This window comes from Ranitomeya variabilis, chromosome 2 (assembly GCF_051348905.1).
Source record: "Ranitomeya variabilis isolate aRanVar5 chromosome 2, aRanVar5.hap1, whole genome shotgun sequence".
In the NCBI taxonomy this organism is placed as follows: domain Eukaryota; kingdom Metazoa; phylum Chordata; class Amphibia; order Anura; family Dendrobatidae; genus Ranitomeya; species Ranitomeya variabilis.
Genome location: NC_135233.1, coordinates 55,767,239 through 55,794,608, shown reverse-complemented (window position 1 = coordinate 55,794,608; position 27,370 = coordinate 55,767,239). Strand labels below are relative to the sequence as shown.

General features: G+C 45.7%; 1 protein-coding gene across 5 annotated transcripts in view; it reads left to right on the top strand.

Moving 5' to 3' along the window:
* Positions 1-1,864: 1,864 nt before the first annotated feature.
* The window catches only part of FBXO11 (F-box protein 11), a 91,185-nt gene continuing 65,679 nt past the window's right edge, over positions 1,865-27,370 (top strand). Inside the window, exon 1 of one of the 5 annotated variants that reach the window (XM_077282439.1) lies at positions 1,865-2,103. Coding sequence is in view for 1 of the 5 variants with exons in the window: in XM_077282438.1 (XP_077138553.1) it covers positions 2,526-2,616 (91 nt within the window). In the remaining 4 variants the exon portion in view is untranslated. Of the gene's footprint in view, positions 2,617-11,037; positions 11,073-27,370 lie in introns of those variants that run through there. The other 4 variants (XM_077282438.1, XR_013221018.1, XR_013221017.1 and 1 more) reach the window with 4 other exon arrangements.

Here is a 27,370-nt window from a genome sequence, read left to right as displayed (position 1 = left end):
GCCCCGAAGCCTCGACCACTCCAAGTGTGCCCCGAAGCCTCGACCACTCCAAGTGTGCCCCGAAGCCTCGACCACTCCAAGTGTGCCCCGAAGCCTCGACCACGCCAAGTGTGCCACGAAGCCTCGACCACGCCAAGTGTGCCCCGAAGCCTCGACCACTCCAAGTGTGCCCCGAAGCCTCGACCACTCCAAGTGTGCCCCGAAGCCTCGACCACGCCAAGTGTGCCACGAAGCCTCGACCACGCCAAGTGTGCCCCTAAGCCTCGACCACTCCAAGTGTGCCCCGAAGCCTCGACCACTCCAAGTGTGCCCCGAAGCCTCGACCACGCCAAGTGTGCCCCGAAGCCTCGACCACGCCAAGTGTGCCCCGAAGCCTCGACCACGCCAAGTGTGCCCCGAAGCCTCGACCACACCAAGTGTGCCCCGAAGCCTCGACCACGCCAAGTGTGTACCGAAGCCTCGACCATGCCAAGTGTGCCTCGAAGCCTCGACCACGCCAAGTGTGCCTCGAAGCCTCGACCACGCCAACTGTGCCCCAAAACCTCGACCACGCCAAGTGTGCCCCGAAGCCTCGACCACGCCAGGTGTGCACCAAAGCCTCGACCACAGTAAGTGTGCACCGAAACATCCTCATTTGCAGATTAAATAAATTAAGCCTTGACCACGCCAAGTGTGCCCTGAAGCCTTGACCACACCAAGTGTGCACTGAAGTCTCGACCACGCCAAGTGAGCACCGAAGCCTCGACCACACCAAGTGTTTTTGTGCTACTTAATAGTAGTCTACTTGTGTGATTCTTATAGCTGCTATGTCCTAATTATAAATGTTTAAAGAGGTTGCCTAGGACTTTAACATTGATGGCCTATCATTAGGACAGGTCATTAGTAGGGATGATCGAATAGCTTCCGATAAGAGCTTATCTGAATAGCATAGTGCTTCCCAAATAGCTGCCTTGATAAGGCTGGTTTCATATTTGCGTTCAGGAGGGCTGCTGATGGCTGCCTACTTTCTCCTTTCTTCCTCCCTGAAGCTCCACCTACTTGTATGCGTCCTGCGTACCTATCTTTAACATTAGGTACGCAGGGACATGTGTTGTATGCGGATGCGTCCGCATGCAGCTGCAGCGCAGAACAGCTGATTATCGGGAGCGCTCCAGGTATCCAGGTTATCGAGGCAGCTATTCGGATAAGGATTATCCACAGCTATTCGATTATCGCTAGTCATTAGTATCTGATCGGTGGGACACCCGACACTCCCTCCGATCAGCTATTCCCCATGTCAGCCGGGGTGTACGGTGGCCGTGTACTGCTCATTCACCACCTATTGAGTAACAGAGCTGTGTTGTGCAGCCGCAGGTACTGGGACCAACTGATTAGCGGGGTGTCCAACCCTCACCGATCAGACAATGATGACCTGTCCTAAGGATAGGCCAGTGATGTTAAAGTCCTGGACAATCCCTTTAATTAGTTTAAATGGCATTGTAGGGGTGACAGACTCCTCTGAAATTAATTAGTATGGTTTTCAAAGAGTATTGTGCACCAAAATTGTATTGTTTTACCCTGCAGTCCATGCCACCATTCACACACTGCAGTTTTTTCCCCGCCTAGAGGAATGGGACCATCCTAAGCCGGATGTAGGGCAGGGCTACAAATCTAAGGGTCAGACTAATTTTCTGCCTCTCTGCAAACAATGAGGCTACAAAACATTTAAGACAAAAAAAGCATCAAAAACACTAAAACACCGCAGGGTGTGAAGGAAGGGCTGCAAAAAGCCGCAGACCCTCTGCCCTCCATGTGATGGCACACAGCGACAGCTGACTGCTCCCCGTCACTGCCGGCTCCGTGCTGCTGACAAGAGGCAGTGCCCAGGGCTGAGGAGAGTCACGTCCTCGGGCACTGCGTCACCAGCAAGACCTTCACCCTGCCAGCCATTACTGGGCAGCTGGTGCTCCCTCCTCGGCCGCCCGGAGCCGGGGCCGCCCCTCATCCCCTCGCACCGGCTGTGTGGGGAAGTGACTATAAATACACGGCCCCGTCCCTGCTCTGTGTGACTGACTGAGCGCTACAACTCCACCCCGGCCACCATCTTCCTTCACTGCTCTGTGTGTGAGTGACAGAAAGACGCCGCCGCTCATTGGCTGCCGAGAAAGTCGAGCTTTGTATTGACGAGCGCTATTGGTGGACGAGTAGGCAGCACGCTGTATCGCAGGCTGTGATTGGCCGAGGCGGGAGCCAGGCTTGTGAGTGTGCGTCTTCCCTTCCCCCCTCCTCCTCCTCAGCTGTGTGACTGTGTCTCTGGCGGTGTCAATGGCTCCTCCTGCCGCGGACAGACGGGGCTTACGGGAGGGGATCGTATCGGGGCTCCTGTGAGAGCTCCACACACCGGAGAGTGACGGGACGGGGAGGGAGGAGCCGAGACTGTCCAGTACACCGCAGGTCGCGCACTCTCACTCCGCAACCGAAACAGGGGCGAGCCCAGCTCAGCGAGCAGCCAGGAGCCCGGCCCTCCTCCCCCCGACAGTCAGCAAATGAACTCGGTCAGAGCAGCGAACAGGAGACCCAGGCGAGTGTCGAGGCCGCGCCCGGTACAGCCGGAGAGAAACAACGCCGGGGAGCGGGGTAAGAGACGGCGGGGAGACCGGAGGCGGAGGCCGGGGGAGGGGAGCGCGGCCGGGGGGCGGATTACAGGCGAGGGCCGCACGCTCTGCGAGGGGCCTAGTCCGGCCGCAGCCTCGGGGGGCGCTGCCAGGAAAGAGCGAGGCTTGTGCGGGGCCTCAGGCCGCGCTTTGTCTACTGCGGACCGCGGCCCAGTGCCCGCATCCCGGGGCCCCGCATCTGGCGTCCCGGGGCCCCGCATCTGGCGTCCCGGGGCCCCGCATCTGGCGTCCCGGGGCCCCGCATCTGGCGTCCCGGGGCCCCGCATCTGGCGTCCCGGGGCCCCGCTCCATACAAAGGCTGCCCCCATCACACGATGCGCCCACTATACCTGCCGGAGGTGAGAGCAGCGGCGACCCCTGAGCCCCCCGCACTCGCCCTCCATTGTGCTGCGATCTCCTGTGTCCGGAGCCGGCAATTCTTACATTTCCTCCTTCAGTGGATTTGTTTTGCTGCTTTGCGATGTTGTGTTCGTCCTCCGACATCGTCTGTGTTGTGGATCCGCAGTAAATGATTGTCGCCGATCTAGCCAAACAAAAGGTTAAAATAATTATTTTATTTCTATATTTTTTTACAATTGGGCTTCATTAGTAATCTTGTACCTTTTCGCCCTTTCTCTGATTATTCACCTTTTTTAAAGCGTTCATAAATCGTCTGAGAGCTCAGAAATAGACAGATAAGAGAGAAACGTACGGTCATAGCGGAGTGATAGACTGATTCTCACGTACCGCAATCGTTCAGCCACCGGCGATGGTGCAATACACAGAGGTTGGAAAGGAAATCGGGGCTAAGTTTTGTTTTTTTTCATGAGACACAATTGTGCTTAAATTTTTTTTTTTTTTTTTTTTTTTTAGCCCCAAATACATTAATTTAAGTAAAAAAAAAAATGTTTTCCAAGGTGGACAGCTCCGCCTCTCCTCCACCTCTTTTAAAAAGGACCTGTCGCCATTTTTTTTTCCAAACTGCTTTCCGTTCAAACTCGAGCCATGGCGACTTGATGATCGATCTTGGTAAAATCTAGATAGGTCCACCAGTGTCTTCTCCATAGTTTAAAGCCATCGGGTTGCTGGTCTTCTTCCACTTGTTCCTTCTATTTTTCCGACCATGATGTCCTTCCCCAGTGATTGCTCTTTTCGTATATATGTCCAAAGTAGACAAGTCGGAGCTCGGTGGTCCTTGCTTCGAGTCACATGCCTAAGTATCCATTTTTGGTATGATTTTTAGTTCCTCTTCTCCCTTGATTTTTTTTTTTTTTTTTTTTGCATCCTAATCTACAGTTATGGGCCATTCTTTTCAGCGCTAATTTTTCTGGTCTCTTCCAAGTGGTGTGACTCGCGTGGTAATTTGCAAAGAAGTCCAAAGACATGTAGAGCATTCTGTTAACGACTCCTCATAAAATTCACCACTAAACATGTTGGTCCATATTCCTGGGACCATATGAATATAACATCAGAAGAAACTGCATGCAACAGGAATAAAATAAAAGCAAAATGAATAGATGCTGGCGACCACTATTCTTTAAGCCCATAGACAAAATCAATAGGCATCCAAAATGGGCTATTTTTGACGCCGTAAATATGTGCAGAGGACCACATACGGTGGCTGCCAGCAGGCTGTCTGAAAAAAGTCAGCTGTCAAGTTGGACTTTTCCAGCAGAAACTTCAAGGCCATGGTATAAGTGCCAAATGAGAATATTTGCATATATTATTATTATTTTTTTTTTAATTCTCTAAGATTAGTTTGTTTATAAGACCAATAGTGATTGGTTCCCTTTTTGGACCTTTCTGACTTGCGGTAGATCAATCAGTTTTAGAGCTTTTTTAGAACTCTGATCTTCACTGCCATTTCGGGGCAGTGCAAATCCAAATACTCAATGACCCATCAGTAAGGGCTCACTTAAATGTCCGAGTACGGATGGCTAATGCATGGGCCAGTCGCGGGTTACCTGTATGTGAAGGCGTCATATATTTCCATTAAACAGTCACGCTCTGGCTGAAAGACCCACTGTCAGACCGCACATTGCTTTCCAAAATCCATGTATGTCTGCATGATCCCTTAAAGACTCTACATGGATCTGGGGTGACAGAACCAACTTCAAGCAAATGAAAGTCTCTCAGGATGATCGCTATGTAATCGGCTACATATTTCTATGTGGATCACTTTTTAATGGTATAGATACAGTGTACAATATATATATATTTTAGTACAGACCAAAAGTTTGGACACACCTTCTCATTTAAAGATTTTTTGTATTTTCATGACTATGAAAATTATACATTCACACTGAAGGCATCAAGACTATGGCTATGTTCACACGATCCTTTTTTCGCTGCGGATTTTTCAGGTCCTGATTTGTGAAAACCGCAGTGCAAAACCTGCGGTGGTTTCCACTGCGGGTTTCAGTCCTTTTTCTACTGCGGGTTTCCAGCTGCATTTTCCTATTGGTGCAGGTGGAAACCCGCTGCGGAATCCGCAGAAAGAATTGACATGGTACTTCTTTTTTTCCGCTGAAAATGCGCGCTGATTTTCAAGCCGAAAAAAGGATAGTGGGCACAGCGGATTTCGTTTTCCATAGGGTAACATTGTACTGTACCCTGCATGGAAAACGTCTGCGGATCCGCAGCTGCAAATCCGCTGCGGATCCGCAGCGAAAAAAGGATCGTGTGAACATAGCCCTAAGAGTTAACACATGTGGAATTATATACTTAACAAAAAAGTGTGAAACAACTGAAATTATGTCTTATATTCTAGGTTCTTCAAAGTAGCCACCTTTTGCTTTGATGACTGCTTTGCACACTCTTGGCTTTCTCTTGATGAGCTTCAAGAGGTAGTCACCGGGAATGGTTTTCACTTCAGAGGTGTGTCCTGTCAGGTTTAATAAGTGGGATTTCTTGCCTTATAAATGGTATTGGGACCATCAGTTATGTTGTGCAGAAGTCTGGTGGATACATGGCTGATAGTCCTACTGAATAGACTGTTAGAATTTTTATTATGGCAAGAAAAAAGCAGCTAAGTAAAGAAAAACGAGTGGCCAACATTACTTTAAGAAATTAAGGTCAGTCAATCCGAAAAATTGGGAAAACTATGAAAGTGTCCCCAAGTGCAGAGGCAAAAACCATCAAGCGCTACAAAGAAACTGACTCACATGAGGACCGCCCCAGGAAAGGAAGACCAAGAGTCACCTCTGCTTCTGAGGATAAGTTTATCCGAGTCACCAGCCTCAGAAATCGCAGGTTAACAGCAGCTCAGATTAGAGACCAGGTCAATGCCACACAGAGATCTAGCAGCAGACACATCTCTACAACAACTGTTAAGAGGAGACTTTGTGCAGCAGGCCTTCATGGTAAAATAGCTGCTAGGAAACCACTGCTAAGGACAGGCAACAAGCAGAAGAGACTTCTTTGGGCTAAAGAACACCAGGAATGGACATTAGACCAGTGGAAATGAGTCCAAATTTGAGATCTTTGGTTCCAACCACCGTGTCTTTGTGCGACACAGAAAAGGTGAACGGATGGACTCTACATGCCTGGTTCCCACCGTGAAGCATGGAGGAGGAGGTGTGATGGTGTGGGGGTGCTTTGCTGGTGACGCTGTTGGGGATTTATTCAAAATTGAAGGCATACTGAACCAGCATGGCTACCACAGCATCTTGCAGCGGCATGCTATTCCATCCGGTTTGCGTTTAGTTTGACCATCATTTATTTTTCAACAGGACAATGACCCCAAACACACCTCCAGGCTGTGTAAGGGCTATTTGACCAAGAAGGAGAGTGATGGGGTGCTACGCCAGATGACCTGGCCTCCACAGTCACCAGACCTGAACCCAATAGAGATGGTTTGGAGTGAGCTGTACCGCAGAGTGAAGGCAAAAGGGTCAACAAGTGCTAAGCATCTCTGGGAACTCCTTTTAAGATTGTTGGAAGACCATTCCCGGTGACTACCTCTTGAAGCTCCTCAAGAGAATGCCAAGAGTGTGCAAAGCAGTCATCAAAGCAAAACGTGGCTACTTTGAAGAACCTAGAATATAAGACATAATTTCAGTTGTTTCACACTTTTTTGTTCAGTATATAATTCCACATGTGTTAATTCATAGTTTTGATGCCTTCAGTGTGAATGTACAACTTTCATAGTCATGAAAATACAGAAAAATCTTTAAATGAGAAGTTGTCAACTTTTGGTCTGTACTGTGTGTGTGTGTATGTGTGTATATATATGTATATATATATATATATATATATATCTATATCTATATCTATATATCTATATCCACCATAAACAATCCATTCACTGGGGGAACCAGCATTGTGCTCGTTCATCGGACTCATAATCTGGAACGAACGCTCATTCACGGATTCTCAAACTATCAAAAAGAGCTATTTTCTTGGGATTGTTTTTGGCTTGTATGTACAGGTGAACGTTCTATATAAATCCTATAGGAACTTGCGCCTCATCGGTGCCAAGTCTTTGTCAGCAGGGAGCTTTTGCCAAAATTTGCTTTGTGATCCCTTAGTAGTCCTAATGATTATGATCTTGGCACTGTGCCTCTCGGTAAGAGGTTTCTGATCGTTGCAGGGTCACTTCTGCTCCTGTGTAACCATCACAAGAAGCGCACGTCAATGATTAGCATATACCAAGTACAGAAATCCACCTCAGGCAGAGCCATGTGTCAAGTACAGTAGTATCAAGGGAACATTGGCCCCCAGTTAAATGGTGCATTTGGGGAACACATTGTATGGATGGAAATCTTCTGTGATGTAGACAGGGTAATTCTTTATTTTAGCCATACTGTGATTGGCGTCTTTATATTTTGTTCATGGTTTAACCTTTATTAACTCTTTTTTTTTTTTTTTTTTCTTTTGTTGCACTACGTTTTTTTACATTTAAAGGGAACCTGTCACCCCGTTTTTTCCGTATGAGATAAAAATACCGTTAACCCCTTTCTGTCATTGGACGTACTATTCCGTCCATGTGGGGTGGGCCCTACTTCCCAAGGACGGAATAGTACGTCCAGCCCGATCGGCCGCGCTCACGGGGGGAGCGCGGCCGATCGCGGCCGGGTGTCAGCTGACTATCGCAGCTGACATCCGGCACTATGTGCCAGGAGCGGTCACGGACCGCCCCCGGCACATTAACCCCCGGCACACCGCGATCAAACATGATCGCGGTGTACCGGCGGTATAGGGAAGCATCGCGCAGGGAGGGGGCTCCCTGCGTGCTTCCCTGAGACCCCCGGAGCAACGCGATGTGATCGCGTTGCTCCGAGGGTCTCCTACCTCCTTCCTCGCTGCAGGTCCCGGATCCAAGATGGCCGCGGCATCCGGGTCCTGCAGGGAAGGAGGTGGCTTACCGAGTGCCTGCTCAGAGCAGGCGCTGGTAAGCCTGCAGCCCTGTCAGTGAGATCGGTGATATGACAGAGTGCTGTGCACACTGTCAAATCACCGATCTGTGATGTCCCCCCCTGGGACAAAGTAAAAAAGTAAAAAAAAAAATGTCCACATGTGTAAAAAAAAAAAAAAAAAAAAAAAAAAAAAAAAAAAAAAAAAATCCTAAATAAATAATAAAAAAAAAAATTATTCCCATAAATACATTTCTTTATCTAAATTAAAAAAAAATCAAACAATAAAAGTACACATTTAGTATCGCCGCGTCCGTAACGACCCCACCTATAAAACTACATAACTAGTTAACCCCTTCAGTGAACACCGTAAAAAAAAAAAGAGGCAAAAAACAACGATTTATTCTCATACCGCCAATCAAAAAGTGGAATAACACGCGATCAAAAAGACGGATATAAATAACAATAGTACCGCTGAAAACGTCATCTTGTCCCACAAAAAACGAGGCACCATACAGCATCATCAGCGAAAAAATAAAAAAGTTATAGTCCTCAGAATAAAGCGATGCCAAAATAATTATTTTTTCTATAAAATAGCTTTTATCGTATAAAAGCGCCAAAACATAAAAAAATGATGTAAATGAGATATCGCTGTAATCGTACTGACCCGAAGAATAAAACTGCTTTATCAATTTTACCAAACGCGGAACGGTATAAACGCCTCCCCCAAAAGAAATTAATGAATAGCTGGTTTTTGGTCATTCTGCCTCACAAAAATCGGAATAAAAAGCGATCAAAATATCTCCCGTGCCCGAACATGTTACCAATAAAAACGACAACTCGTCCCGCAAAAAACAAGACCTCACATGACTCTGGACTCAAATATGGAAAAATTATAGCTCTCAAAATGTGGTAACGCAAAAAATATTTTTTGCAATAAAAAGCGTCTTTCAGTGTGTGACGGCTGCCAATCATAAAAATCCGCTAAATAACCCGCTATAAAAGTAAATCAAAACCCCCTTCATCACCCGCTTAGGCTACGTTCACATTTGCGTTGTGCGCCGCAGCGTCGGCGACGCAACACACAACGCAGGAACACCGCATGCACAACGCATGCACAACGCTGCGTTTTGCGACGCATGCGTCCTTTTTTTGCTTGATTTTGTACGCACAAAAAATGCAACTTGCTGCGTCCTCTGCGCCATGACGCGTGCGCCGCAGTGACGCATGCGTCGCAAAACGCAAGTACAACGCATGTCCATGCGCCCCCATGTTAAATGTAGGGGCGCATGACGCATGCGGCGACGCTGCGGCGCAGAACGCTAATGTGAACGTAGCCTTAGGGAAAAATAAAAAAAAATAAAAAAATGTATTTATTTCCATTTTCACATTAGGGCTAGGGTTAGGGTTGGGGCCAGGGTTAGGGCTACATTTAGGGTTGGGGCTAAAGTTAGGGTTAGGGTTTGGATTACATTTACGGTTGGGAATAGGGTTGGGATTAGGGTTAGGGGTGTGTCTGGGTTAGAGGTGTGGTTAGGGTTACCGTTGGGATTAGGGTTAGGGGTGTGTGTGGATTAGGGTTTCAGTTATAATTGGGGGGTTTCCACTGTTTAGGCACATCAGGGGCTCTCCAAACGTGACATGGCGTCCCATTTCAATTCCAGCCAATTCTGCGTTGAAAAAGTAAAACAGTGCTCCTTCCCTTCCAAGCTCTCCCGTGCGCCCAAACAAGGGTTTACCCCAACATATGGGGTATCAGCGTACTCGGAACACATTGGAGAACAACTTTTGGGGTCCAATTTCTCCTGTTACCCTTGGGAAAATACAAAACTGGGGCTAAAAAATAATTTTTGTCGAAAAAAAAAATATTTTTTATTTGCATGGCTCTGCGTTATAAACTGTAGTGAGGGGTTCAAAGCTCTCACAACACATCTAGATGAGTTCCTTAGGGGGTCTACTTTCCAAAATGGTGTCACTTGTGGTGGGGGCGGCCATCTTCCTGTGGCCGCGTGTGTGGAGCGCTCTGCTGCCCGGGGCTTCAGGAAAATGGCCGTGGGATGCCGCGCGTGCGCAGATGGAGATCGCGGCGGCCATTTTCCTGAAGACGTGTTCGCATCTCGGCTTCAGGAAAATGGCCGCCGCGATCTCCATCTGCGCACCCACGGCCATTTTCCTGAAGCCCCGGGCAGCAGAGCGCTCCGCACGCGCGGCCACAGGAAGATGGCCGCCCCCACCGATCACCAGGGAAATAGCGCAGATCGCGCTCTTTTTCCTTACCTGTGCAGTGGATTCGGCACTTGGGCATGCGCAAACCACTACGCCACCAACGGAAAAATAAGCGAGATCTTGGGGGAAGAAACAGCGATGTCACCACGCCCATCCGACCAGACCAGCCTGATTGACAGGCGAAAACGGCGACTTTGGTAACGTATCTCGGCAGCATAGGTGGGGAATCGGGGTCCACAAAATACACTATTATAATGCGCAGCTCGGGTCCTATTTAACGGTATTTTTATCTCATACGGAAAAAACGGGGTGACAGGTTCCCTTTAAAATAGGATTAAAAAATAGATCTTAGGACGTCACGACTTGAGCATACCGTTGCTGATATTTATATAAGGGAGCTTTAAAGATTGTCTATCCTCTTCTCCTGTCTGTTATTAGAAAATACTTGTGATGTGCATGGAAAAAAAAAATTGGAGCCTTTTTCTCCTGACTGCTCAGTGAGTGCTGTTCTTATTATTCCACCTTTTAAGATGTCCCATCAAACTTTTTTTATTTCATAAACTGTACTAATGTAATGATGAGTGTTTTAAAATACTTATCGCCGTCTCCTCCAGTTTCCAGCGTAGTTCCATTCCCACTTGACCGCTCCTCTTCTTTGCCGCCTCACACATGGACCATTGTGCCTGACATGGCTACTTCCTTCAATGTAAGCCTATAGCGGCTAAGGATGAGGCTTTATAGACTTACATTGAGAAAGCGTTCAGACAAAACCCCCATGTGATCTGATTAGTCTGTTTGCAGGTCACGTGGGCCAGAAGAGGAGCAGAGCTGTGCTGGAAACTGTTGAAGACGACGATTAGTACCGTAAGTATTTTATTGCACTTGCGCATCGTTACATAGGTGATTTACTGTAAATGTCTTATTAAATTTAAAAAAAATTGTACTGGAAAAATGAAGTGTTAATATGCACTTTGTCCAATCTTGTCAGTGACACACCCCTTGACAAGCTTGATTTTAGCACCCTGTTGTCAATTTTATACATTTCCAAGTGGAATAGGGTTAAAAAAACAATTTGGAGTTTAGAAATAAACTGCTCCAGAATGGAGCTCTAGTGGGTAATATTAATACTTTGTATGGTGCCTACATATTTGGGTGATGAAATTTATTTTTTTTATTTTGGTGGGGAGCTTGGTATCAACAAGCAATGTAGTTTGGTGTGTAAGGGACGTCCATGGGCAGTATGTGCGCACTGAACATTGCTACTTCTGTGTGAGTATACAGCCCGGACTATTATCAAATACACACCTGCAGATAATGGCGTGTGACTGGACATGTCTTAGGCTACTTTCACACTAGCGTCGGGCCGAAGTCACCGACGCTAGCGTTGTCTCCGCCGCACAACGGGCGCAGCGGATGCATTTTTCCAGCGCATCCGCTGCCCCATTGTGAGGCGGGGAGGTGGGGGCAGAGTTCCGTCCGCGCATGCGCAGTCGGAAAAAGCGGACCGTCGGGAGCAAAAAACGTTACATGTAACGTTTTTTGCTCCCAACGGTCCGCCACAACTCGGCGCAACCGTCGCACGACGGTTGCGACGTGTGTCAATGCGTCGCAAATGCGTCGCTAATGTTAGTCAATGCAGAAAAAACGCATCCTGCAAGCACTTTTGCAGGATGCGTTTTTTCGGCAAAACGACGCATTGCGACGTATTGCAGTTAACACCAGTGTGAAAGTAGCCTTAGGCTGCTTTCACACATCAGTTTTTTTTTTTTTTTTGCCGTCAGTCACAATCTGGCGAATTTTGAAGGAAAAAAAAAATCTGGCAAAAGTTGCCGCCGGATCCATTTTTTTTTTTTTCTCATAGACTTGTATTGGCGACGGATGGCCTCACGTCTCATCCATTTTTTGCTGGATCTGTCAAATTGGTTTTCCAGTGGCCTGAGAAAACGGACATAGTAACTTTTTTTTGTGTCCATTGAAAAAACGTCCGTCGCCATCCGTTGTCTGCTAGAATGGAAGCCTATGGCATCAGATCCGTCAAATGACTGAATCCGGCGACGGATTCCAATTTTTTTTTTTTTTTTTAACTGAGCATGCTCCAACTTTTTTTTTTTTTTCCCTTGCTGCAATTAGCTGGATCAGCTAGTCAGATCTGTTGAAAAAATGGATCCATCGCATCCGTTTTTCACAATCTGCATCTGCAACAGATTTATTTATTTTTTATTTTTTTTTACATTCAACAGATTGACTGGCAAAAACTGATGTGTGAAAGCAGCCTTAGGCCCCTTTCACACCTTTTTTTGCCATCAGTCACAATCCGTTGGCTCGATGGATCCGTCGCAGATTGTGGAAAAACTGATGTGACGGATCCGACTATCGGATCTGGCTAATTGGATCGGAGCAAGCTCAGTTTAAAAAAAACAAAACAAAAAAACCCAGACTCTGTCGCCAGATTCCGTCATTTGACGGATCCGGCACCATAGTCTTCCATTCTAGCAAACAATGGATCCGTTGCTGTCCGTTTTCTCGACGTACACAAAAAATTTACTTGGTCCGTTGTCTCCAGCCGCCGGATGAAACGTGAGGCAATCTGTCGCTAATACAAGTCTGAGAAAAAAAAATGGATCTGGCGGCATCAGTCTCTGGATCTGTTTTTTTTTTTTTTCCAAAATTCGACTGATTGAGACTGACGGCAAAAAACTGATGTGAGAAAGGGGCCTTAGAATGCTGTGAAGCCATCTCTCGGGAATGTGACGTGTATTGTGGCCAGAGAGTAGACTTGTCAGTCATGTCCATTCACCCACGCTGAGAGCTGCTCAGCCCTGCAAACGGCCAAACTACTGGACAAAATTCTGTCAATCGTCTGACGGGCAGGAGGGTGCAGCTCATGAATACGCAGGACTCCTCAGCTAGTGTGTATCATTAAGAGGACTCCTGGCAGTGCAAAACATAACGTTCCCAAAGCCATAACAAGCAATATAGTGGAATGTGCACGATCTTATAGAGAATCTTGGGAGATTTCCTCCCGCTTTTACCCTTTTCATGTAAAGCGTAAAATTCTCTGCAGAATCGCTATGTAAGTATCACTGCTTGTTTTATTTTAGAATAACTCTGCTGTGTGGATTTGGCCTTAGGAGCAACCAGAACACAAGACTTTTGCATTGTAGGAGCCACATGTTTCTGATATATACACACGTGACTGCCATACAAAGTGAATCTAGGAAACAGGTGTCGAATAATTTGGTGATTTTTTTATTTTTATTGATTTAGGTTCACACTTGTATTGTAGCAAGTCACTATTTTTACATGAAGAAAGAATGCAGAGATCTTTTCACACTGATTTCTACCCAGACAAAAACCAAAGAAAATAAGGATCCATCTAGCCCCATTATTCCATCATGGGATGGATCGGTTTGTTGCAGTATTTTACTAAAATGAAACTCCAGACACCAGTGTGCACATACCCTTAGTGTATGTAGGTGCGTTTTTTTGCGTGCAGGCAAGGACTCCAGTACATTCCTGGTGAATCTTGCGCCACCAGTTTGTAACTTTATGCTTTAGATGAGTGCCCTTAGCCATGCCCTTTTATGCATATTCAGATGAAGCTGGCCGCTACTTGCATGAAAACTCTGCGTCTCAAATTTTGTAGCTGAACCACATAGTAGCAGAAAAAAATTGAAATTTTTCGTGTTTCACACCAGAGTTGTGGCATAAACACATTAATGAGCATGGCTCAAAGTGTATAGTTACCTGCCGCAAAACCGCAGGGGAAAATGCTACATTACATAGTTCTTACTGAAATGGCTGGGCTGTGATTTAATAATGGACCTGCATCATGGATGGCCATTATAAACTCTGGATTTCTTTAGGTTACTTGAGTGTCTTCAGAAATAAGCTTTGTAAACCAGACAACACAATTGTGCAAGGGCTCAGAGGAGACATGGAGTAGCTGTTTCCCTACTGGTAAAAGTAACTTTTTTGCTTTTTCCTTTTTTGCAAAAGAGAAGACACTTACGGTATTTATTTAAAAATTTTTTTTATCTGTCCCATATGATGAGATGGTATAATTATAGTTAACATCAAATTCAGTGCATCTCCATAGAGCCTGTATGGGATCTGCTGACGAGTGCAGTCGTTGGCCAAAAAAAAGAGAGCTGCACTCCAGACTGTAAGAATTTGTTGGAGAACCCCCCCCCCCCCAAAAAAAAAAAGAAAAACACAAACAAACCAACCAATGTGTTCATTGTTGTAAGCAATGTGAATAAGTGTCTGGGTTGTGTGGTGGTTTTTTTTTGTTTGTTTGTTTGTTTTTTTGACTCCTCCAAAAACACATTATTGACTTTTTGGATTGTAAAATGTAATTCAGGGAGTAAGGGTACCGTCACACAGTGCCATTTTGATCGCTACGACGGCACGATCCGTGACGTCGCAGCGATCGTATGATTATCGCTCCAGCGTCGTAGACTGCGGTCACACGTTGCAATCACGGCACTGGAGCGATGCCGAAGTCCCCGGGTAACCAGGGTAAACATCGGGTTACTAAGCGCAGGGCTGCGCTTAGTAACCCGATGTTTACCCTGGTTACCAGCGTAAACGTAAAAAAAACAGTACATACTTACATTCCGGTGTCTGTCCCCTGGCGTCTCAGCTTCTCTGCACTGTGTAAGCGGCCGGAAAGCACAGCGGTGACGTCAGACGTCACCGCTGTGCTCGCTTTCTGGCTGGCCGGCGCTCACAGTGCAGAGAAGCTGAGACGCCGGGGGACAGACACCGGAATGTAAGTATGTACTGTTTGTTTTTTTAACGTTTACGCTGGTAACCACGGTAAACATCGGGTTACTAAGCGCGGCCCTGCGCTTTGTTACCCGATGTTTACCCTGGTTACAAGCGAACACATCGCTGGATCGCTGTCACACACAACGATCCAGCGATGTCAGTGGGTGATCAAGCGACGAAAGAAAGTTCCAAACGATCTGCTACGACGTACGATTCTCAGCAGGATCCCTGATCGCTGCTGCGTGTCAGACACTGCGATATCGTAACGATATCGCTAGAACGTCACGAATCATACCGTCGTAGCGATCAAAATGGCACTGTGTGACAGTACCCTAAATGTTTGTGTGCTGGATGGGAGCATATTGCCTGCTGGGTTTATCTCCTCCAAAGAGATTATTATATTCAAAATGAAACCTTGGTAAAAATATTTGATCTGTTCTCAAAAACAAAGACACTCAGGCCCCAGAGAAGAAATGGCCATTGAGTTGTGACAAAAGCTCTGATACCACTGCCTTAAGTGGATCCTAATTCTGTGTCTCTAATCTGTATTGAAGCCTCAGATTATCATAAGATTCCCACCCTGTCTCCTTAGTTAGGTGACTAATGTCCCATCATTTGCATTTTGTATACCAGCCAAAATGTTTTTGTATGAAAGCTAACGCCATGTGACCTGGTGACTCCTTGCGTCATCCTACACATCTGCTCCTGACAGTGTTTGCTATCGAAATTGTTCATGGGTAAATACAGGTTATTGATGCCAATATAATGTAGGAAGGTGCTATGTTAATAAGGCAGGAAATACCTGTGACTCAGGACTGGCTAGTTAGTAGGATGAGGAGCCAACATCCACAGTAGTCACCTCCTGTAACTGGAGCAGACCATGTCTTCCTTCAGTACACACCGTTCTTGGCCGGATTACATTATTAATGTTAACAAACCCTAATTCAGGGGATTATCCTATTTTCTACCTACCTGGTGCACACTAGTTTCTGATGTCCAGATTTATGGTGGGAGGCTTTGCTCGACTTCCAGGCTTAAGTATCCTCATGTACTAAACACTTGATGTTCCATAATGGTTTTTAATAAAAAATATCCCACCATTTTGCGTCTATATCTTCTATGAAGACTAATGTGTCCTCCATGTGAACAGACGGCAAACAATCCTTTTCTAGCATAATCCTGTAGTCAGTAAGCGATCGAACATCTCAATGGCCAAATGAACACTTGGCAGCTTTTTCCTGAGCCAAGTGCTTGTGTTCTGGTAGCAAAGCTGAAGACACGCATATGTTCTAAAATGGTCTATGGACAGTTTGTCTTGAGTGGAAAGCTTAAAATAAAAAAAATAAAAAATTGGTTTGCCCGAATCTGACATGGGCATGTTTTGTTAAACTGAACAGGATCTGTTCTGCAGCATTTGGCAGCGACTGCTACACATTGAATGAAGCTGTACTGTGCATCTTGGTTCAATGGTAGCAAGTCTCACATCTGAATGGTGGGGGTGCTGGGAGGTTAACTCGCCAATCTATTGATCCCTAATAATATGCCTGGAAACCACCTGCCACCCCCACGAAAGGTAACTGATCAGCTGTTTTGGGGCAGCATGAATCAGAGCTTGGCTGCACGATTGCAGGCCAGGTATACATTTTTCTACAGCTGATCAGAGAGAGGCTATGTGCACACATCCGAAATTTCTGCTGCAATTCCACAACTGCTGCGGGTAAAACGCATGCGGAATTGGCATGCGTTTTCCCACTAAACACTAGCGTTTTACAAGCATAGTGTTTGACAAGTGTGACCAACTTTTTACTATTGATGCTGCCTATGCAGCATCAATAGTGAAAGATCTAGTGTTAAAAATAATTAAAATATAAAATTCTCACCTTCTGTCAGCCCCGGCAGCCTTCCCGCTCCTTGCGATGTTTGCGTTCCCAGTAATGCCTCGCGGCAATGACCCCAGATGACGTACCACCATGCGAGACCGTACGTCATCACAGGTCATTGCCGCAAAGCATCCCTGGGAACGGGAGCATCGTGAGGAGCGGGAAGGCTGCCGGGGCCGACGGAAGGTGAGAATATCATGATTTTTTATTTTAATACTTTTTTTTTTCAGGTATATGGTTCCCAGGGCCTGGAGGAGAGTCTCCTCTCCTCCACCCTGGGTACGAACCGCACATGATCCGCTTACTTCCTGCATGGTGGGCATAGCCACATGCGGAAAGTAAGCGGATTGATGCATTCCTATGTGTGCGGAATCCCCGCAATTCCACACAAGGAATGAAGATGCTGCGTTTTTTTTCCGGAATGTCATTCCGCCGCGGAACAAAACGCAACATGCGGATTGCATTCTAATAATAGGATGCTTAATGTATGCGTTTTTATAGCGAAAAACCGCAAAAAAATCTTGAACGTGTGCACACAGCCTAAATGTAGTTATTAGAGACCAGTCTGTCACTTGATCTTTTCTGACACAAACTGATGTTTGAGAGAAAAATGAACAAGCCTGGAAATGTGCAGCCTGACTCTGATCCATGCCCATGGTTTGGGCAGGTTGAAAGGTTACCCTTAAAATGCTTCATCTACAGTACTTTGTTGCCCACAGACTCCTCATAGGCTGTTATTTGGCTGAATAGTGTTTTAATCTGGTGTAAGAGTTCATTCAGTATCTTCTGTTCATTGACTTTTTTTTTTTTTTTCTATTTCCTCAAAATTGAAAGTGAAATCCTGGCTTTGGGTTTTGTATATTGGGTGCACATTCACTTGGAAAGACCAAGGAGAAGTGCTGTGCTCCGCTGTGAATTGCACCACGTCCCGTCTTTGTATGTTATTGTCAGGGCAGCTGAGGACAGCAGCAACCCAGTAACTGTTTTGCATAAGGCAGAGTTGTGATAATCATAGCAAACCGGGGGCAGAAGCACAAAACATGGGGACGCTTCACACATCCGCTAGTCTTGCAGGCGAACGTACTGTTCTGTTTTGTCACGTTTCTAAAAGTAAACTCGTTTTGATAATTTGTCTTGTCATATTAGGGTTTTTTTTTTTTTTTTTATATATTGTTGAGGATGATTTTAGTGCTTGTTACCCCACGCCAGGCATATGGGGTTAACTTGTGATTGATCCTCAGCATGGTGGCCAGTTAGTTTGCGTTGTCCAGGTCACTCGAGATACTTGGCATCACAAGGTACGCCATGGATCAGTATTCTGGGCATGGGTGAGGAGGTGGGAGCTGCGAGACTTGTGCTGGTGTCCAAAGGAGCACAATCCTAACCATTGGCTTCTAGAATCTGGGAAGACAGGTAGCCAGTGCACTGAAAAATAGAAGGTCTAATCTTTAAGGTTTTCTCTCCTGTAAGATTTTTTTTTTGTCAGTCTGAGGAATAAATTGCAGCATGCACCATTTGCATCTGATACTCGTGTCCCATCGCAATCGTCCGTGCAAGTCAGAGTGCCATGGAGAAAAATTGACTGCACTCGGATGACATCTAAGTGCTGTCCGATTTTCATGGACTGACAGTGGAGAAATTTATTTACTGAATTGTTAATTTATTTATTTTTTTCGGGTGAGAAAATACGGTCGTGTAGCCTTGGTCTTGGAAATCTTCTAACCAGTCCTTTTTTTGTTTTCCCACATTAATCAGACAAGATGTGCTGCAGACAATTAACTTAAAAGGATTATTCCTGTCTGCTATCCTCTGGAGCGCACTGCTCCACTGCCGCCATGGGGCTGTGCACGCCAGATGATTGACAGTCCAGACCAGTGGCATGGAAGCTTGCTACACTGTAATGTTTTGCTGAATCTGAGAAGCTCAAGGGCACAGAAGCTGGCCATGTTCGACGCTTGCAAGTTCTATGGCGATGGCTTGTAAGTGCTGCACTCTTTTCTTAGGTGGATAGTCTCCTAGGATAAGACGGCAGATTTGGCCAGTACTTTGGGCATCAAGCAGCCCACTGCAGAATTAAAAATCCCTCTGTTCTTGAAGGGAGGGGATTGTTTATGGCAAAGTTGCTCTTTCTTGCCAAATAATTGTAAAATAAGATTTCAATGCCATTTAGGCAACATATAAAATATGGCATGCTCTTATGTGTGCGTTTGATTATCAGCAAGTGGCATTGGTAATCCAAAAGCTTGTATCTGCCCTTGTATACAGGGGTCTCTCCTGCAGCTGGAGTCTGTCCTGTTTGCTCCTGGTTGGCCTCATTATATGGTATCCTTGTGTTAATGGCCTCATGGTGTTAGTCCTGGGCAGACCGCTGGAGGATCCTGTTGTTAGGTGTATTTACTGAGGTGTCAGCCAGTCGCCGAGGTCAATATAACACGTATAATGCTGTGTATACATTATAGAAACGTGGCGGAAGGTGAGGCTGACGTGCCTCCACTGATCACAGCAGGCTTTACGTGGCCCCGCTCCATTGACCTGTCTTGTATCCCACATTACTAATCTGTTCGGTGAATGACTGCTCCTATAATTAGAAGAACGCTTCAGCTTAACGATTTTATTTTAATTATAAATTCCCGGTTTGATTACTAATAGACATAACAACAATTAGCTCCTAGCATCGTACCATATTAGTGACTGTTTCTATCCACACATTGCTATGGGAGTAGTAGCCACAGGGAGCTGGGGACAGATTGATTTGTGTTGTACAGCCCTCTAACCAAAGGCAACTGGAAACAAACACGTCCTAAACAATGCAGAGAGCTGTAACGTAAGCGGCTGTATGGAGGATCCAAACATTTACTACTTGCCACATGTTGGTTTGATCTCGTGGCGTGGGGTCTGCTGCATTCGCTCGGTTAATGCCAGGTATCTACATCTCCTGCTTCTATTCTTAGCCAGGTATCGGATGCAGGTGATGAATGGTTTGTGTGTTGGCCGTGTGTAGAAGCTCGTGGGTTAATGCTGTGAGATCTGATGATAAAACATAATGGACTAGTGTTGGTATCCGGTGCAGACCTGGAATGCTTAATCTGTTATCGATCTCTCTCTCTCTGAGTTTAATGCGGTTTCACTGCTGCTAATAATACGTGTATCATGCGCCTCATTCTGTGTATAGAACTTTTCCTTTCCCGCTCAGCATTGCATCCGTGTAGAGCTGGCTGTCAGTCACTGCGGGGGTGCACTAACAGCTGCCACTTGCATCCCTGAATACACACCTACCTGTCTCTATGACGGAAAGCCGGTGGTTCCTGGGAGAAATAAAGTTCAACACTTTTGGTACTGCTACCAGACCCCTTCATAACACGATTAACCCCATATCTGGAGACTGATGGCGTTATCGGACCTCTTGTATCACTTTAAGCAAGCAGGGAAAAAGCGGACAGCGCGCAGATTCTACTGGGATGACATTGCTCTGGTGGTGTCTGAGGTTTTTCATGGACCTATATATTTGCATTGGCAAGTTTGATGTGTGACTTGCAATCAAAAGGGACTTTTCTCAGGTTTTTATTTACTCCATACTTGATCTGCAAAAAAAAAAATCGCAAACGTGTAAGCAGTCCTATAGACAAGTATTTCCCAAACTCCAGTCCTCACGATGCCCCACACGTCATGTTTTCAGGATTGCCTTAGTTTTGCCCAGGTGATGGCATTATTTAAGGCATCAGAAACAGCCACAGATTCTCACCTGTCCTATACTAAAGGCTATCCTGGAAACAAAGCAATAGACTATAATGGGTATATGCCCTATGGGACTGTTCAAATGCTTGTGGCTGAAAATGCATCCGAGAAACAAACGTGGACCAAATGCTGATGAGGGTTAGTTTGTTTTTCTTTCATTTATGAAAAGAACAGTGTCTGGGTGAGACCTCGGGGTCTGTTTAAATGGACTGGCGGGTGGCATGATATCGCCGTCTATCGGTAAACCTTCACACAGGCAGACCAAAATAGACGTCTAGAACCAGAGAATATGAAAAAATTAATACATCCACATACCCGCTGAAGCCAATCCCTGGCCTGAAGGTCATGCCTCTATGCTATTTTTTATTTCTCACCTTGAGGCCTCATTCAGATGATTTTTTTTTTATTTTTTTTTATTTTTTAAATGCTGCCATTTTTGCTCAGTCGCTCATCAAAAATTACCTATACAAATCTTAGTAGATTGTGAGTCCTTGCGGGCAGGGTCCTCTCTCCTCCTGTACCATTGTGACTTGTATTGCTTAAGATTATTGTACTTGTTTTTATGTATACCCCTCCTCACATGTAAAGCGCCATGGAATAAATGGCGCAATAATGATCATTATCATCATCGGATACGTGAAAAAAAACCCTTCACACTGCTTTTTAGTTATTAGTGTTAAAATGTGCAGAACACAGAATCCATGTTCTCTATGAATTCCACAGACCCCCTTCCCCCTAGACTTGTATGGATGATTTTAATCTGCACCTATGGAGAAATTTTTTTTAGGTGTAAAAACACACTAAGGCTGTGTGGCCATGTTCCGGATTTTTAGCTTTTTTTTTTTTTTTTTTAGCGTTTTTATGGCGTTTTCCCGCTTATAAAATGCTTACATTAAGCATCCCATTCTTTGAATGCATTCTGCAATTTTTGTGCCCATTCTGCGGTTTTTTTTTCCCTAAAAAAAACCGCAGCATTTTCATTAGTTTGGCGTAAAATCTGCAGATTTGCCACTATATAATATAGTATTGGGAAGCTCTGGAAAAACGCGAAACAAAACACGAGCTGAGTCCGGTTTTGTTCAGGAAAATTCTGCGAACATTCTGCAACGTGGGCACATAGCCTTAAACATGCACAGCCCAATATACTATAATAGGGGTACATTTTGTAACCGTGAAACAGACCTCTAAATTTATTTTTTTTCTAACGCTATCCAGATTATCTGAAATCTTTACCACTGCTGTTCATCCACACCAAATAAAGCTGCAATTATTGCCAACAACCGTTCTTAAAACTGCTAATTTTGTGAATATCTTGCAGTGTAAACCGGCTGCTGATTACGCAAAGAAAAAGCAAAGCACTTGTTCAGCAGGTGAAGCGATCCTTTACACTGCACAGAAAGATTGTGGGTTTTGGCGGTGCGTCGTCTTATGTAAACAGAACTCGTGTCGAGAACCATAGCAGCCTATGTGCACTGAGCGATTCATTACAGATTGCTCAATGTACATTTGAGACTGGTTTGGTCGTCAGTCGGTGGCTGCGGTGGGCACTAGTCTATTGTGTATGGGGGCCTTTAGTCGATCTAGGCATTGCAATGCGTGTTACTGTCTCCTATGCGAAGTATATTGGGCAGGGTGTTACAATTTCGGACTAGTGACTTGTCATAAAATATCAGTTTCTGTAGCCGTCGAGTGTCATGAACACATAGGTGAAGGAATCTGTATTATGGGTGAAGATGCACAGACGGCTAGAGCGATGGCTGGGTTCGGAGAGATTTGTGCAGACCTTTTCTTTGGTCGAGCCTATGGATTTAAACCGGTCTCTCAGCAAACTAGGGCTTTGCTCGCCAGTTTTTGGTGAAGACACCAGACCTCCTAGCACAGGCTTATGGAGCTGAATATGGTTGCAAATGTCTGCCACTGACTCCCATCAATATACAATTGTTAATTGTATATCCTGTCGTGAGACTAGCAGTGGCTTTCTCTGAGCCACATCTACATGTGTTTGGTGGATTTGGCGCTCAGTGTTATATGTAATCTACAAAGGTCAGGTGCCCTTTGCCATGGGGCGAGCACCCGGTGCTCACGCCATGTCAGCTGGGTGCTCGCCCCATGGCAAATGGCACCTGACCTGTCAGGTTCACACACGACCTTGGAGAATGACAGAAGGAATGTGAATGACGAGAGGGCGAGAACGGGAACAAGGCAAAGAGCAGGAGAAACAAACATAGGCAGATTGAGACAAGGATGGAGGCCATAGTAAAGATCATGGGATCTCAGCCGATCAAGGTGCATCAATGTTTATTTTACTTAAAGGGAACTTGTCACGTTGTACATGCAGTCTGATCTGTGGGCAGCATGGTCTAGATAAGCTGAGCAGAATATGTAGCTTTGTGGGAAAGGATTCCTTATAACTTGTAACTTAAGGCCCCATACACATTAGACTAATTTCAGCCGAATCTGCCAATATCCATGGGTTCGGCCAACGGTTTAATATGTATGGGGACCCCGGCCCACTTATGGTCTGAAGAGATGGTCTGGGCCTCTAACCTTTACTGGCACCTGCGCACTGCAGTACTTTGCTCAACAGGCCAGATAAGTACGCCTGCACAGGATTGCAATGCTGGGGAGCCTGTGAAGAAAGCAGGAGGGCGGCATCACAAGAAGATGGGAGTTTCTGGGCACTCGGCTCTGGGGTCAGCTTGGCCACAGTTCCACTCCCCAGGCTCTCCTCAACTTTTTCCTCTCAGACTCCTCACTAGACTGACTAACCCCACCTCCAGGCCAGAATTTATAGGGAAGCTCCCCTGAAACCAGGTGTTAGAGCTCCCCCTTCTGGTCTGGAGTCAGGAAAAGTGTTGTATGCTGGTGTTACCTGGCAAGGGGACCTCTCCTTGCCTCCAGGCATGACATCACCCCCTGTGAGGGAGGCAATGCCACTATCGCAACTGGACTCCTGGGGTGCCACAGGTTCCCTTTAAGCAATAGATAATTTTCTGTTGGCGGAGTCTAAGCAGCAGTATGATTTACTGCTTTTAATAAATGATAGAAAAGGCCGTAAATTGTATAGTTTTTCGTTAATTGGTATTGGTAAGAATATAGGTTATAATAAGCCCCATTGAAAAATGCATAGTTGGTAGATTAGTAATAGCAGCTAGTCTGCACACTTACATTTTGCTTAATATTAAATGTTTTATAATACTTTTAAACCCTTAGTGACTGGGCCAAATTTGTTAAAATCTGACCAGTGTCACTTTATGTATTTGTAACTCTGGAATGCTTCAACATATTCCAGTGATTTTGAGATTTTTTTTTTTGTTGCACATTATAATCTATGATGGTAGATTTAGGTCGATATGTTTTGTTTATTTATATAAAAAAATAGCAATTTTCATTTTGAATGATTATCTCTTTGATCCAGATAGTCATACCACACACAAACATTAATAAATAACATTTCCCTCATGTCTGCTTTATATCAGCACCACGTGTAAAATATTGTTTGATTTTGTAAGCATTTTAGGAGGTTTAAAAACGCAGCAGCATTTTTTTTTAATTTTTTTTTCTTTTCCTTTTTCTTTTTTTTCTCATGGAAATTTACAACATATATATATATATATATATTTTTTTTAGGGATCTAGCCAGGTTTGAAGAAACTCTAGGGGTCCTATATAAAAAAAAAGTGATACCATTTTAAAAACAGCACCCCCTGACATATTGAAAACTGCTGTCGGGTACCGTAGTTTATTTACCCTTCAGGTGATTTTCAGGAATTAATACAAAGTGGCATGACAGGAATGAAAGTATATTTTTACCACCTAAATGTCGGTAACTTTTGAACAGGTCACTGTAGCCATCAGACTCGAAGGCCACTTTTTGGCCGTGAACTGCCATGGCAAACTTGAGGACGACATGATCATGATCTCAGGATACCAGTGGAGATAAAGAGGAAGCCCCCACACTGTCAACCATTTATGTTTAATATAACGCTGGGAGCATCACTCTGCCTGAAGCCTTAATAGACTGCGCAAGCTGGACTCCACAGAGTGACGCAGCCCAGGAGATCGTGGTATGCGTAAGCACTGAACGCATACCGCGATCTCCGACGGAGGAGTAGGGACGTGCCATGAGGGTGAATATATGCTATATTCGCCTGTTCCCGTTCCACCGCTGCACGCCGCCCTGTCTTCCGTGTCCTCTGCCTGTGACGTTGAGGTCAGAGGGCGCGATGACGTGATTAGTGCACGTCCTGTGACTGAACAGTCACAGCCAGAGGACCCGAAAGACTGAGCGGTGCGCATCGGTGGAACAGGTGAATATAGCAAGTGACGGGGCCTGAGCCAGTGGCGACTCCGGCACCTGACCCCAATAGCGCGCCGGTGTTCCCGCCTGCTCAGGTCCCCGGCACTCGGTGCACAGCAACGATAGGTGAGTATTTCATTATTTTTTTTTTTTTTTTTTATAATCGCAGCAGCATACAGGGCATATTATACTATGGAGCATCATATGGGGGCCATCAACCTTTATGGAGCAGTGTACGGGGGCATATGGATGGGGGCAGCACATGACAGGATGGGGGAGCAGCACATGACAGGATGGGGGCGCAGGATGGGAGCAGCACATGACAGGATGGGGCGCAGGATGAGAGCAGCACATGACAGGATGGGGGCGCAGGATGAGAGCAGCACTTGACAGGATGGGGGCGCAGGATGAGAGCAGCACATGACAGGATGGGGACACAGGATGAGAGCAGCACATGACAGGATGGGGGCGCAGGATGAGAGCAGCACATGACAGGATGGGGGCGCAGGATGGGAGCAGCACATGACAGGATGGGGCGCAGGATGAGAGCAGCACATGACAGGATGGGGGCGCAGGATGAGAGCAGCACATGACAGGATGGGGGTGCAGGATGAGAGCAGCACATGACAGGATGGGGCGCAGGATGAGAGCAGCACATGACAGGATGGGGGCGCAGGATGAGAGCAGCACATGACAGGATGGGGGCGCAGGATGAGAGCAGCACATGACAGGATGGAGGTGCACGATGAGAGCAGCACATGACAGGATGGAGGTGCACGATGAGAGCAGCACATGACAGGATGGAGGTGCACGATGAGAGCAGCACATGACAGGATGGAGGTGCACGATGAGAGCAGCACATGACAGGATGGAGGTGCACGATGAGAGCAGCACATGACAGGATGGAGGTGCACGATGAGAGCAGCACATGACAGGATGGAGGTGCACGATGAGAGCAGCACATGACAGGATGGAGGTGCACGATGAGAGCAGCACATGACAGGATGGAGGTGCACGATGAGAGCAGCACATGACAGGATGGAGGTGCATGATGAGAGCAGCACATGACAGGATGGAAGCACACAAAACAGGATGAGGGCGCAGGATCGGGGCTGCACATGACAGGATGGGGGCGCAAGATTGTACCAGCACATGACAAAATTAGGGCACAGGATGGAATCAGCACATACCAGGATAAAGACCTTATACCAATAAAAATGTCGCCACCCAGGCGTAGAACGGGTTCAATAGCTAGTATGATATAGTCATTATTGACAGCAACATCTAAGGGGTTAAACAGATATACACGGTGCCGACAATGATCGTGGCTGATGCAGCAAGTTGTCAGCCATAGTGTACAGCCGACACCTGCTGGATTGTCACCTGTATGAGGATGGATGCTATCCTCTAATATCTCAGGTCAGTAAAAAGACGTACTGGCGGTCATTATGGGGTTATTGGTTTGACCATCTATAGCAGTCATGATTTCTCATGTGACCCCCTTGTGAAAATTATCTGTTTTTCCCAGTCCTAATCTCATGGCTTACAGTGACTACTACACGATCCCTGGGACTTTTATGGGCAGTTTGGGAATCTTTCTATGGTCTGTGCAGGAGCCCTTACTTATAACTGCATCGCCTTAAAATCTTTTATTACCAAATTGACCATTTTCTGCTCTTCATGTTGTCGCATTGTCGTATACCAGGTGTGTAACAGCTTGATGTCTACAGTCCAACCTGTTCTTTCTGTAGATTCCTGTAGAGATGTGAAGCACTGTTCTTGTTTCTGACTTCTAGCAAATTTGGTGTTGTATACCTATTGCAGGTCATCTCGTCTTGTATCACTGTGATTGGCTTTTATAAACATGATTGCCAGTCTAGCTGCTGGGATCCCCTTGGGCGTTTAGTTTGTAAACGGAATTTATGCTCGGTGCCTGATCATTGTACTGTCTAAACAGACTGCCAGTCACCCTACAAACAAGCAAATTCCTCATTTATCGAATTAAATTAGTTTTAAGCTTCAAAATTATCATTCTCAGCAGCACATTGTCCTATATAAAGAGGACTTGTGCTGTCGAGAACATTGATATTCTATGTTCACAGAACATCATCATATTATCAATCATTCTGTGCTTATAGAAGTGCAGTCGCCCTGTCTGAACAGGCTATTAAATCCTGATTGTCTTAGGTTTTATTCACTCGTCAGTATTTTTTTGATCCACATTTGTATGCCAAAACCAGGAGTGTCTCCAAAACACAGAACGGGTATCAATTTTTCAATTACAGTTTTTCTCTAAGTTCCACTCCTGGTTTTGGTATACTAACACTGATGCAAAATACTGATGTATGAATAAGGCCATACATTGTAGGCGGCCACATTTTGTTCTGGTGATCACGAGGTTTAGGTCTGACCTACAAGTTCCTGCTAGGGTGACTGGTCATTGTAGAAATCTATTCTATGCTTTTAAGGT